The sequence below is a fragment of the Coptis chinensis genome, chromosome 8 (assembly GCF_015680905.1).
Source record: "Coptis chinensis isolate HL-2020 chromosome 8, ASM1568090v1, whole genome shotgun sequence".
Taxonomy (NCBI): Eukaryota; Viridiplantae; Streptophyta; class Magnoliopsida; order Ranunculales; family Ranunculaceae; genus Coptis; species Coptis chinensis.
Window position 1 is genome coordinate 3293853 of NC_141463.1, and position 13836 is coordinate 3307688.

Genomic DNA, 13836 nt, shown 5'->3' on the forward strand with positions numbered 1-13836 from the left:
GGATATATAGGCGTGAATGTCAACAACTAGCGGAGAATTTGAGGAAAGGAAATCATATCATTTTCAAACTTTCCAGTAATGCTTATAATCGACATAAATGTATAACACCATAATGGGCAGGAATCTCCAATGACGCGTCTCAAGAAAATTCAGACTATCTGCCAGCACATATTGACGTGGCCGGCCTAGCTAGGCACGGTTTGGACACGGCCTAGACACAAATGGAATATGGAGCATTGTCGCGGGATTTTGGTTAAAAATGATGTGTCCAAGTGTCCAACTCCTTGCACAAAATCAAGTCATAAGCATCTTATGGTTAGAATTTGCTTAAACAAAACAAGGTTAGACGGAAGTATGTTGCTGGACATAGGAACTGGCATTGGATGTATAGATCGTCATGTAAATGAGTAGAGTATTTGGTTATTCCAATAAAGAGCAGATTATTCAAGGATGTGAAAATTTGATGACGGCAATACAAGTATACATCTAAATGGAATAACTATCTATAGTAGAAATAAAATCTTCACAACTACTGAATAAGATAGGATCTGGCAAGAGGGTCATGCGTTAACTTTGTCAACAATATTAGCACACATGCATATTCACATATATAGCGTGCAAACTTTGGAGTTAGGAGAAGAAACTCTGTTTCTAGGGAAATTTAATGCAAAACAAACATGATGCCTAAAGTAATGATTCCATCCTTGACATAATCACACAGATGGATTATCTTAGGTGCATTGCACTGGCCTTATAGTTCCATCTGTGCTGAAGTTGCTGTAGGATTTTTATGATTATTTTTATTTTTTTGCTCTAGGAATTATTTGAGCTCATGCCTTTGCAACCAATATAGAGCGAGCCAATGCGGATTCGTTTTGTGCTTGTGTGTGTTTGTCAGTGTGTGAATGGCATAAATGATTTCCCTCAACGATTATCTGAATTGCCAACATTTGGAAATTCAGTCTGCACCTTTTGCCACAAGTAACCTGACCAACTATCTCACAAGTAGTCTTCTTAAATTAAAGCAACTCATTTGATTATGAAGCCTAATTCCATTTGTTTGGGAGGTGCTGCCAGTCAACTACTGGTTGAATCTTGAATATAACTTGAAAAAAATGCTCTGAACCGTTGTCTTCATGTTGGGATGCAGAATCCAAACCCTCTTTAGATAGAATCATTTAGGCCATTCCTTGTTCTTCTACTTGCATGTTATGGTATATACCACAAAGTTGCATTTTTGCATGTTAAATGTAGCGAATGAAGATAAGCACCCCTCAATTATTGATCATGGAGTATGGGGATTGTTTGTTTAGTTTTACCAACTGGCTGGCCCACTTCTACTTATCTGCCCTTGTATGTTCAATTTTTTCCAGGCACAGATCATACATATAAATAGATAGATTTAGATGTAGTTCAGAGTCGGTGGTGTGAAATTGGTACAGCAAAACATTGGTCCTGCGATATTTTAATGGATTCCAGTGCCGAGGGTTCAGATTTTTTCTCAACATCTTCCTCTCACCACAGCTTTTACAACGGAGTGAAGGACGATATTATAGTCGATTTGGGTCTAAGTCTTGGAACTTCTTTCCATCCAGAAACTTACCATTCACCCGGAAATTGTATGCTGCTATATTCCTTTGTTAGGACTTTTTTTTCCAACTGCATCTCATAATGATCAGTGTGTTTCCAATTCTCAAGTTTGATCATGTTTCTGTTCTTCAATAAGCTCACCGATGACTAGGAACTTGAAAAAGTCAAGGCTGATCCATACCAGTGTGTCTGTCTACACTAGACTAAATCACTTCCAAGTATCAAGTAGAGCAGGACTCAACCGAACTGAGTCCTAAAGAAAAGTACATTTGAGAAATAGTTGTAGTAGTTGTCACTTGTCACTTGTCAGTTTAACTGACTCGGGTGTTCCCCTGAAATCTCACCATGCAAATCTAGTTTGAATTTGTGTCTAACTTTGATAAGTTTTCGAGTTAAGATAGCTGCAGCAGTTAAATTATATATGTTCCTGCAGGTTTGCTAAGAAGCTTGGCAGAACTAACAGTACTGAATTGAAACCTTATATACAGTAGTAGCTTTACGTCTAACAATGCTTTCATATGAATCAGTTGTAAGCCCAGTGGAATATGGCGAGTTTATGTCCTGGCCACAGCTAAAGTCCTACATGAAAAACTCTGAAATGGCCCAACCAGTGATGAATCCTGAAGGCTGTGATGATGAGAATGAGGGAGTGCAGAGCAGTGAGCGTTGGGTGTACGTGAAGGTTAACATGGACGGAGTCATTGTTGGTCGTAAGGTTTGCATTCTTGATCATGCTTGTTACTCAAGCCTTGCAATCCAACTCGAAGACATGTTTGGTAGGTTTTACTAATTATATATGACAGGTAAGTTAGTTTGGATTTTTACTTTTTTGGGACTTGTCGGTATGATTTGAAGGTTGTTGGTGGTTTTCAGGTAAACACAGTTTGTCGGGGTTGCGATTGTTTCAGATTGAGTCCGACTTTTCCTTGTTTTATAAGGACAAGAATGATCATTGGAGGATTGCTGGTGATGTACCATGGATGTAAGTGCTTCATTCTCAGTCACTAATGTTTTTATTTTCCTTTTAGACACGATTTACACGTAAAATGGCCTTACTTTTGACAATTGGCAGAGATTTTTTGGAATGTGTAAAGCGTTTGAGGATTGCACGAAAAGATGAAGCTCTTCATTCTTCTTGATCTTCTCTGTTTATATATTTTTTCTCCATATGATATGTTCATTAAACTTTAAACTAATGTCAGTCTCTCGTTTTACATAGTTTTCTTTAATTACATATTTCTTTCTCTTGCTGCCATAATGATCTTCCCATTGCAGTATTTAACTGCGCCAGTGACACTTAAGCGTGTTTGCTTTTGTTGTGAATATATGACTGCGGAAACAACGTTACCCACAACAAACGGATCAATCCAACACAAGGATCGATCCTTCTCAATAGACAAGACTTCAACACCCTCCAAGCAATATCCCAACACTTCTCAATATCAAATAACAAGCATATAAAGTAAAACAATTAATGTAAAAGAAGAACAAACCACAAGACGAGATATATCGTGGTTCGGCAATTTGCCTACGTCCACACTGCGAGTTCTAAGCTTTTTTTTTTTTTTGCTGGGTAAGCTCGTTCGATTGTATTAAAAGGAAAAAAGAACAAAAGAATGGTGTGAGTGGATTGTGACAAGTTCACATCTCACTCAGAATCAGCACTAGGTCTTTACAAAGATTCAAAAAAGTGCAAAGCACTATCTAAATCTATAGTAGGTACTCACAGGATGCTCCCATCTTGTAATCCATGAAGGTCTACCAAGATATATTCTGCCCATGTTGTCTATAAGTGTGACTCCCTTTACGGCGAAGATCGGCAGAGAAGTTTGCTTCTCTCCAAATTGAAGTGATGACAAACTTTTGTAGCATATTTTGGACATGTTTCCATCCGCATCAAGGCCCATGGTAGGCGTGGCGATCCAAAAGCCCGGATCATTTGTTTCAGAAGTCTGTTTCAACCCAAATGTCGGACCATCCCTTAGTGGTTCGCCGGTTCAAGGGCTTCAATGATTGCCAAACACTCACCCGAAACTTCGTAGTCACTCCCAACGCCTCTTGATAAGTTAAGAGAAAATCTCCGCTCGATCTCCGAAAGTAGATCCAATCCAAAGAAGTCTGGATTACCCCTAGATGCCCCATCGGTATTGACTTTGATGGTTGGAGCATTTGGTGCAACCCATTTAACACTCTCTATTCGGGGAGCGGTTCTTAGTTTCCCTTGAATGCCCCAATCACGAGAATTTGAGTGTCTTCGAGTACATGACGACCTTGGATAAAGTGAGAAGAATAATGAATTTGTCTTCCTCGACTTGTCTAAGGCATTTACTAGATATCCCGAGTAACTATTTACAAGTCTCTCAATTCACTCACAAAGAATTGCTCTCTTATAATCTCTCTCTTTTCTTGGTTTTGGAAAAAGTTAGGTTTCTACTGAGAAAAACTTATTTTTATACTATTTTTGAAAAGCTTCCAAAACAAATGAATTTCAGTGAAATTGGTTGGAAGCTGGTTCGCGCGCCATCGTAAATGGCGTGGAGTGCCCAAAAACACTGGAGAATTAGCGCGTTTAATCGAGAGTCTTAGTCGCTAGACGTGAAAGAGAAAAAAACGCCTTTTTCTACATTCTCCACCTCGGTGAGGTTTTAACACATAAAACCAAGCCGAACACATCCAAAGAATAACACATCCGGTAGGAACACATCCAATGGGAAGACTTCGTAGTCAACGCCCCCAAGGCCATGCCCACAAAGGGCTCTTTCAAACATGTAGGATTTGGAGCAAGTCCAAACAAGGTGTTGGAACTTAACTCCGGTGACAACTTTCGTCAAGATATATCCGCCGAGGATTGTCATGGGTGTCCACTTTCTCAAATACTACATCACCATCCTCAAACCATATCCCGTGATAAAGTGATAACGGACATCAATATGCTTGGTCCGAGCATGATGAACTTGGTTCTTCGCCAAATGAATAACACTTTCGACTATCACAATACAAAGCAACACAACATTTCGCTTCAATACCCATATCATCTAGAAGACCTCGCCAAAGCCATAGTGCCTCTTTCATCCTCTTGCCCTTCGCTATATACTCGCCGGTGGTAGATAGAGCAAATCGTAGCTTGTAGCATAGACCTCCAACTAACCGGTGCACCATGCATCATAAACACATAACCGAGAGTCGATCGTCGTCTATCTAGATCACTGCATAATCGGAATCCACAAACCCATTGACATAACAAGTGCCTCCACCATAAGCTAATCCCACATCCAAGGTACCGCTTTCAAGTACCTTAGTATCCATTTCATCGCCTCCCAATGCTTTCCTTCCCGTGATTTTGTCATATACCGCTTACAACACTAATCGCACGTGGAAATATCCGGGCGTGTGCACACCATAGCATACATCAAACTGCGCCCTTTTACGACACTTGCATAAGGAACATTAGCCATATGCTTTTGTTCCTCCAATCAACTAGGAGAGAACTTAGGCGAAAGCCTAAAATGCCCAACTAAAGGTGTAGAAACCGACTTTGCATTCTCCATACCAAATCGAAAATTACTTTCAAGGTATTTCTTCCGAGATACAACTATCCGTTAAACTTCTTCCTATCTCTGTCAATCTCCATGCCCAATCTTCTTGGCTCCACCTAAGTCTTTCATCTCAAACTCATAGCTAAGTTGAGATTTCAACTTGTCTATCTCCACCATGCTTTTGGAAGCAATAAGCATGTCATCCACATAAAGCGGGGAGATAGATGAAGTCATTACCATGAAGCCTTCTAAAGTAGACACGGCGATCATACTTACTTGATTGTACTCATGTTGCATCATGAATGTGTCAAAGCGCTTGTACCATTGCAGGCGATTGCTTTAACCCCATACAAAGGACCGATTCAATTTGCATACATAATCTTCTTTTCAAAGAACGACAAACCCTTCACGTTGTCTCATATAGATCTCTTCTTCCAAGTCCCCATGCAAGAAAGCGGTTTTCACATCAAGTTGCTCTAACTCCAAGTTGAAGTGAACAACTAAACTCAATAACACACAAATGGACGTATGTTTGACCACCGGGGAAAATACCTCATTGTAGTCGACTCCTTCCTTCTGTGAAAAACTCTTTGCTACCACTCTTGCCTTGTACCCAAGATCGCCCGGACTCGGGGAAGGACCTCTTTCTTCTGAACACCCATTTCTTGCCGATAGTCCTTTTGCCCTTTGGAATAAAACTAGGTCTCATGTGTGATTTTTATCAAGAGATTCCATCTGCTTGCATAAATTACCAACCAATCTCTGTAATGAGCATCTCTAACAGCTTCCTTGAAGCTATCTGGCTCATCATCTTCGATATTCAGTGCATATGCCACTAAATCCACCTGACCATAGTGTTTCACCGGCTTCTCGTGCCCATACTTGTGCACTTTTTTAACTTGTCTCTCGTGGCTGGGGTCGACCACTACAAGTTCGCGGATGCTTTTGCTCTTCTTCCCTTCTTTGTGGTTCCATGATTTGGTACCTCATCATGATCTAACAAGTCATCTGCTGCATCAGACAACTCAAGCTCAGTAGCTTGAACTTCTATAGACTCACCATTCTGCCCAGCTACTTCCGGCTTACTAAAAGATAACACGGAAGTCTCATCAAAGGTAACATCTCTGCTTACCAGGAACTTGTGGTCTTCTAGACACCACAATCTATATCCCTTTACCCTATTTGCGAAGCCTAAGAATATGGCCTTCTTAGCTCTAGGATCTAGCTTGTTGTCCCTCACATGGTAGTAAGCTGTCGATCCAAACACTTGCAAAATACTATAATCAGCTGGGTTACCTGACCACACCTCATAAGGTGTCCCGCAATCTATAGCGGTAATGCGGTGACCTATTGTACGGTAACACGCCATGGACACTTTGCATCGCCCAATACTCTTTTGCCTAGGACCGGCATTAGACAATAAACATCTTGCTCTTTCAAACAAAGTTATATTCATCCTCTCTCGCCATTCCATTCTGGCTGTGGCATGCCCGACGTCGATTAATGCGGCATTTCCACATTCGACATAACTCTTGGAAAGGTCCATAGGTATACTCAGTACCATTGTCAGACCGTAATGTCTTTACCTTCCTATCTATGCGATTATCAACCCTTGCCTTCCACTTCTTAAATGTCTCAAACACTTCATCTTTCGATTTCATCATATACACCCACACATAGCGAGTATGATCATCAATGAATGAGACATAATAGCGGTTACCTCCCTTGGAAGCCACCCTGGAGGGTCCCCAAACATCCGTATGCACATAGTCAAGGATGCCTGTTGTCGTGTGCTTGCTTGACTTGAACTTGACTCTGATTTGCTTCCATAGGCCTTGATGCTCACGCGGAACCATACTTGGCTTCTTCAAGTTCTTCAAGAACCACCGGCTTGCCAACTCGGAAAAACCGCTTTTCACTCATATGCCCTAAACACATATGTCATATCTTAGATGCGCTCCGGACTTCATTACTACATGCACCCATTTCTTTATCGCTTATCACCGTACTACCTATCCGAGAGTATACAAGGTTCCATATTTTTGACCCTTCATAACAACTAAAGAGCCATTAACAATATTTAGGACTCCACCTTCGCCCACAAACTTGTGGCCTTTGGAGTCCAAGGTACCAAGAGAAATAAGACTTTTCTTTAGCTTCGGGAACATGTCTCACATCGGTTAAAGTCCTCACTACACCATCATACATCTTGACCAGATAGTTCCAATTCCTACCGCCTTACAAACAACGCCATTACCCATTAAAACGGAACCACCATCAATGCTCTCATAAAAAGTAAACCACTTTCTATTCGGCACATATGATAGGAACATCCGAATCAAGAATCCACCTTTCGGTCATATAGTCTTGTGTGGACACCGCAGAGGCCGAACTCATCCTTTTTCGAGCCCGAAGCATAATTTCCCTCAATTTTGCCTTACCTTTCTTGACCATCTCTCTTGTTCTCTTTTTCTTGGTGAGGACAATTACTTTGAATGTCCTTTTTATTGCAATTGTTCGTACATGTTTTAAAAAGCTAACGACTTGGACCTAGAATTCTCATTACTTGAATAATTCTCATTACGTTCATCACCAATTTCCTCTTGCCACTAGCCCCCGACCTACATCAATGCTCTACGTGTCTTCTTCATCAACTCATAAGAAAGAAGTGTACTCTGACTTCGTCAAGATCGGCGACTTCTCGTTCATGAATGTAGTCATTAGATGCTCATAGCTTTAAAGAAGAATATTAAACATGCCGCTTTGATCTTCATCATCCATCTTCATACCAACATTCAAATAATTAAGCTAGGCGTCGTGGAACTCACTAAGCGTGCTCTTGCATCGTTGAACCATCGACCATCATGTACCGATAAAGACGCTTCTTAAGGTACATCTTGTTCAATCATGCTCTTGGTCATATACATAGACTCTAGTTTGAGCCAAATACGGCGGCGGTATTTTCTCCCATCACACTATACATGACCTCATTAGCAAGACATAACCCGGATTGATGAACAAGCCCAAGATCGAACTCTTCCCAATCATCATTACTTTCATCATTCGCCGCGCTTAGATTTAATCCCCTTTAAAGCCTTGTGCAAACCTTGTTGGATGAGGATGTCCTTTACTTGGACTTGCCAAATCCCAAAGTTATTCTTCCCATTAAACTTCTACTTCAAACCTTGCGTTTGACATCTTGAGAGCCATCTTTCAAGTTACACACAATAACCCAAAAATTTCACCTCGAATTTAATCGAACACCTTGTCTACACAAATTTCGAAAGCACTAAACTCAAAATCCAGTCGTTATACCTACGCCTCGATACCAATTGTTTGTGAATATACGATCGGAAACAACGTTACCGTTACTTGACAAACGGATCAATCCAACACAAGGATCGATCCTTCCGATAGACAAGACTTCACACCACCCTCCAAGCAATATCCCAACACTTCCGATATCAAATAACAAGCATATAAAGTAAAACAATTAATGTAAAGAAGAACAAACCACAAGACGAGATATATCGTGGTTTGGCAATTTGCCTTACGTCCACACTCGCGAGTTCCAAGCTTTACTAGATGTCCCGAGTAACAGACACAAGTCTCTCAATTCACTCACAAAGAATGAATACTCGACTCACAAAATTGCTCTCTTATAATCTCTCTCTTTCTTGGTTTTGGAAAAAGTTAGGTTTCTACAGAAAAAACCTATTTTTATACTATTTCAGTAAAGCTTCCGAAACAGTGAATTTCGGGCTGAAATTGGTTGGTTGGGCGTCAATTACGTAATCGTGCGGGTGTGCCCAAAACACTGGAGGGTCGAGCGCAGGTGCGCTCTAGACATGAAAGAGAAAAAACGCCTTTTTCTCTACAGCTTTGCTACTAATAGTAAAAAGAAGTATCTTTCTCTTCCAATCTTCATTTGGGAAGTATTATGTTTTTCAACAATGTGTACCTCAGTGCAAGTTGAACTTTAATTTTCGTGTTAGTTACTTAGTTTACTAAGCAGACCATAAAACAGTCTCTAGAAACTATGTTTTACGCTCAACCACTTCTCAGCTCGCGTCAATAGCAATATCCAACCTCCACTATTAATGAGTGTTGGACTGTAGAATATTACAGACAAAATCGGAATCAAAGTAGGAATCAGGTGGTTTGTGGCTTTAATTGTGCTGTTGGTAGCGTAAGTGGTCCAAACTCCAAATACCAGCTTCACTATCAAAGTTAATACAGATCCAATCAGAGCTTTGTTGCTACTCCAAACAACAAAAATTTGCCTTGTCCAAATGCAGCTTGATATGCAGTGCTGCTTGTCTGATTTTAACTCTGGCCAATCAAATATCACATTCATAAATCTGGTGAACTTAAGCCAGTTCTAACAACACAAATTTATTAGACAAGCTGGCACCATTCAACCATGGCATCTTTACGTTTTGTTTTCACCATAAAAGCATAAACATTGGAGCCAAATTTAATGAAGGAAAATGCAATCTTTCCCACTGTAGCACTAACAGAGCAATGGTTTGTGTCCTGCATATGGGCCTATTAAAAGAGCTAAAACCAAGAGAAGATGGAGAGCATGACATGACCCAAAACAACTAGAAAAGCCAAAGCCAAGGTCACTTGGTAATTCGAGATCCTACAGAATATGGAAAGGGGTCAGGAGTTCAGGACCACATGTTGTTCACGGGGTAACTAAACGTAGTTTCAGCATAGGGCCACTTTATGATCATTTGCTTGTGTATGCTCAGTGATCTATGTTGTGTATCCACCTTAAATTGTTTGGGCGACGGTACCATCTGGAAGTGTGAATTTATGATGCTAAACTTCTCCAACTTAAAGTAAACCTTGGGAGCTCCTTGCTCACGCTTCTGCCAACAGATCTTGCGAGACTTTTGACTCCATTGGAAAAGTATACTAAAACACTGTCATTCTATACGCATTCCTGCTCAAGAGTATTAGCAACTTTCTCTATTAATACCTTGCCAGCCAGAAATACTATGATGACTCGAATCTATAATCTATATGCATTGGGGCTGTGCCTAGAAGACGAATACAGCAAACAGAGGCAAGGTCCACGGTCCACCTGCCTACTCAGAGCAAATACACTTTAACCTTGTTTTGCACAAGTACTTCATTTCCCTTACAGTGTAAAGTGCTGTTAATAAGTTCAAACACAAAACCTTGAAAAATAATAATGAATACATGTACCCTACAAACTCCTAAATTCACGAGGTTTCCGGGGAGGTTCCTATCTCAGTTGAACAAAGTGTTCAATACATGGGCTGGGATGTCCTATAAAATTGTTCTCGAAAAAGCTTCACTGCTTAAGAATGCAGGTTGTATGAAATGCACTTCTTATATATCTTATTAAGTTACTAATATATCATGGTGTTGAGGCATGGAGATAAACGACGACTTCTTTTAATCAACTCACTCCAATATAGTCCTCTCATCTGCCAAGCTGTTGATAATTAATGTGATCAAACAGGAGAAAAAACCCTTTAAATAGAGAAGTCTATGCTTCAGTCAATTCAACCCCAATGAACAACAAGGGCCAAAAAAGAAAAGTCTACTACAAAACTAACAAGAAGAAGACAACCTTTCACATAATTTACTAGCAGTCACTCACAACTAGTACGTTTTCACAATGAGTTTGAGGTCGTCAGTGGGTGTGCATTCTTTGGTGAAGTCAAGCAACTAATCTGTCTAAATGATCAGAAATGCTCCTCATTGAAGGTCTCCTCTCTGGGTTGGTTTGTGCACAGGCTAATGCAATTTTCAGCACTGCAATTATTTCCTCTTCCTTGTCTGATTCTCGAGCTAAGAAGGGGTCTAAGATATCAACAAGTGGCTTCTTATCTTCTATACAAAGTTGAACCCATCTAACCAGATCCATTTCTGTTGTACCCACTTGAACTAGTGAAGATCTTCCAGATATCATCTCCAGTAATATAACTCCAAAGGAATACACATCCCACTTCTGTGATGGCTTTAAAACTTTCACTGATTCAGGAGCTTGATACGGAGACCATGAAGGTGTGGTTGCATTAACCATTAGAACTTCAGATGGTGCATTATTTTGCTGTTGCTGTTGTAGCTGCGATTGTTTTTCTGAAACAACTATATTAGACTGCAGGGTCGGGGATGCACCTGCTATATTGGCAAGGCGTCCAAGACCAAAATCAGATATGTGGGGTTCCATGTTCTCCCCAAGAAGTATATTGTTCGGCTTCAAATCTCCATGAATGTACTTCTTGGGACTAAATTCGTGCAAATATGCCAAACCTCTAGCTATTCCTTTCATGATGCTCACTCGGTCAGACCAAATTAGAGGCGTATAAGATGTAACTCCTGCCTTCCCTGAGATAGACAAATATTCACAGACAAAAATATCCATTAGACAGTGAATTCTTATGCATCTAACAAAAATATGGACAGGTATTATAACGTAAAGTAAGAGTACCATGAATTGCAGCCATAAAAGGTTTCCATTTGATCTGAACTTCGTAGATAAGCAGCTTCTCATCAACAGACCAGTAGTAAGCTTTCAAAGTTACAATGTTGGGATGCCTAATCTTTCCAATTGCTTCTACTTCTGTCTGAAACTCCTTAAACCTTTGGGATCCTCCTTCACCCAATCTTCTCACAGCTAATGTCAGTCCATCTTCAAGTACTACTTTGTAAACTATTCCAATTCCACTTTTACCAAGAACAAAAGCTGATGCTTTTAAAAGCTCATCAAGATCAAAACCCAACTGCATATCCAATGGCACAAGGTCATAGTGCTCAACATTTTCCGAAAGACTCTCGGACTCATCTTTCCTGAAACAAAAACACTCCTTCCTTCCCCTCGTCCCCTTACCATCGCCCCCATTACCTTTCTTACAAGGACACAGCCTCCGATAACAATAAGAGAATAAAATCCCAATAAGGCAAATACCAATCACATCACCAACAACAATAGCAATCAAGGAATTCCTACTAAGGCCTCTACTTTTCCCGCTTTCATTCTCATTATTATCTGAGACCACAGGCGGGTTATTTTCGGGCATATATGGAAATGAGGATGGAGAGTTTGCACCAGGTGTATCTGAAGAACAAGGGTTCTTCAATGGAGGTCCACATAAGTCTGGATTCTCAATGAATGCAGTTGGCCCTCTATTCTCTAGAGCACCATTTTGAGGTATTGGTCCACTAAGATTATTATAACTAAGATCGATATAAACCTTCTCAGGAAGGTGACCAAGGCTTGCTGGTATGGAGCCAGAGAACATATTGTGTGAAAGGTCGACAGTTCCTTGGAGGTTTGATAAATTACTCATATCACTAGGAATCACACCACTAAACTTATTGAATGAAAGATCAAGTCTCTCTAAAGAAACCAAACTAGCACCAAACCCAACTGGTAGAGAACCAGTGAAATTATTTCGGCTCAACGACAAGGTCTTTAACCTTTTACACTGAATTAACGACGTCGGAATCGAACCATTGATCGAATTCTGCGATAAATCTAATGTCTGAAGGTATTTGAGATTCCCAATCTCACTGGGTAGAGAACCAGTAAACAAATTTCCATAAAGGACTAAACTTTGTAGTCCTTGTGCATTGAAAGCTTGAACAGGTAAGCTTCCATACAACTTGTTACTTCTTAGATTAACATGTCTAAGTGCAGGAAGTGAACCAAGAACAGATGGAAAAACCCCAACAAGTTTTTTCTTTGGAATGCTAAGTGAAGCAACTTTTTCATCTTTACAAGTGATTCCATTCCATGAACATGGTGTTTCATCTGAAGAGTTCCAGTTACTTAAAGACCCTTCTGGGTCTTCTTTCATATACTGTTTAAATGACAAAAGAACTACACCTTCATCATTTAAAGACACTACTTGATCACATGAAAGAAGAAAAAATAACCAAAACAAAGCTAAAACCATTACTAAAACTCCAAAGCAGAACAATGGTGTTTCAAGGGCTTACCTTGTTCTGGTAGAAATGTGTAGTGTTTCTGTGTGTGAGCTCAGAGTGAATTAGAGGAAGAGAAGAAGAGTGAGTGAAGAGCTTTGAGATTGCAGAACAATGAAAGGTGTGAAAGATGCTTTAAAAAAGTGAGAATCCACTGATAACAGTCATATTCTCTCAAATCATTCTTATGTGTGTATCTTTTTATCGTGAGATTTTCGATTCTCTAACAAGATTTTCATTATATCCTTCTAAATCTAGTTTAGCTTTTAATATGATTGAACTTTCTTTGTCAACAATTTTTAATCCTTTTTAACAAGAGAAACTTTGGAAAATAAGGTTTGATCTCCTTGTACAAGCAGGGGCAGAGCCAACACACCCAATTTTTCCGTAGAAAAAAATAATTACTAGTTATAATAAAAATAAATCTAGTGTGCATCAGAAGAGAAAGTGAAAAATTGCATTTGGGCCACTTATATAGACAAAAACACTAGTATATTACTACAAAAAAATACATTTTAAATGCCTTTTTATAATAATATATAATTTATTTCAAAAAAAAATATTTATAGTGTATGTTAATTGTAACAGCCCCACTTTAAATGACAATTCTGGATCCGCCATATGTAAGAGCCATTAGGCCTGTGATCAAATACACAAATGAAAATAGTTGACGTTATTTGCATGCATAATGTTTCACGTTTCTTAATCTATTGGTAAAGCTGTGCAAGCAGGCCACCCGCGT

The 13836-nt window shown here is 39.8% G+C and overlaps 2 protein-coding genes across 2 annotated transcripts; one reads left to right on the top strand and one right to left on the bottom strand.

The window, feature by feature from the left end:
- Positions 1 to 1349: 1349 nt before the first annotated feature.
- LOC147479356 (auxin-responsive protein IAA32-like) lies at positions 1350 to 3000 on the top strand. The gene is made up of 4 exons (XM_086578328.1): positions 1350 to 1619; positions 2118 to 2366; positions 2464 to 2572; positions 2663 to 3000. The coding sequence occupies exons 1-4, from the start codon at positions 1469 to 1471 to the stop codon at positions 2727 to 2729; spliced, it is 576 nt and encodes a 191-aa protein (XP_086434454.1). The 5' UTR covers positions 1350 to 1468; the 3' UTR covers positions 2730 to 3000.
- A 7606-nt stretch (positions 3001 to 10606) lies between these two features.
- LOC147479357 (receptor protein kinase-like protein ZAR1) lies at positions 10607 to 13385 on the bottom strand. Its single transcript, XM_086580868.1, has 2 exons — positions 11599 to 13385; positions 10607 to 11495 (listed from the first exon to the last, which is right to left on the bottom strand). Exons 1-2 carry the CDS (start codon positions 13064 to 13066, stop codon positions 10825 to 10827), a joined length of 2139 nt encoding a protein of 712 aa, XP_086436994.1. The 5' UTR covers positions 13067 to 13385; the 3' UTR covers positions 10607 to 10824.
- Between the last annotated feature and the right edge of the window lie 451 nt (positions 13386 to 13836).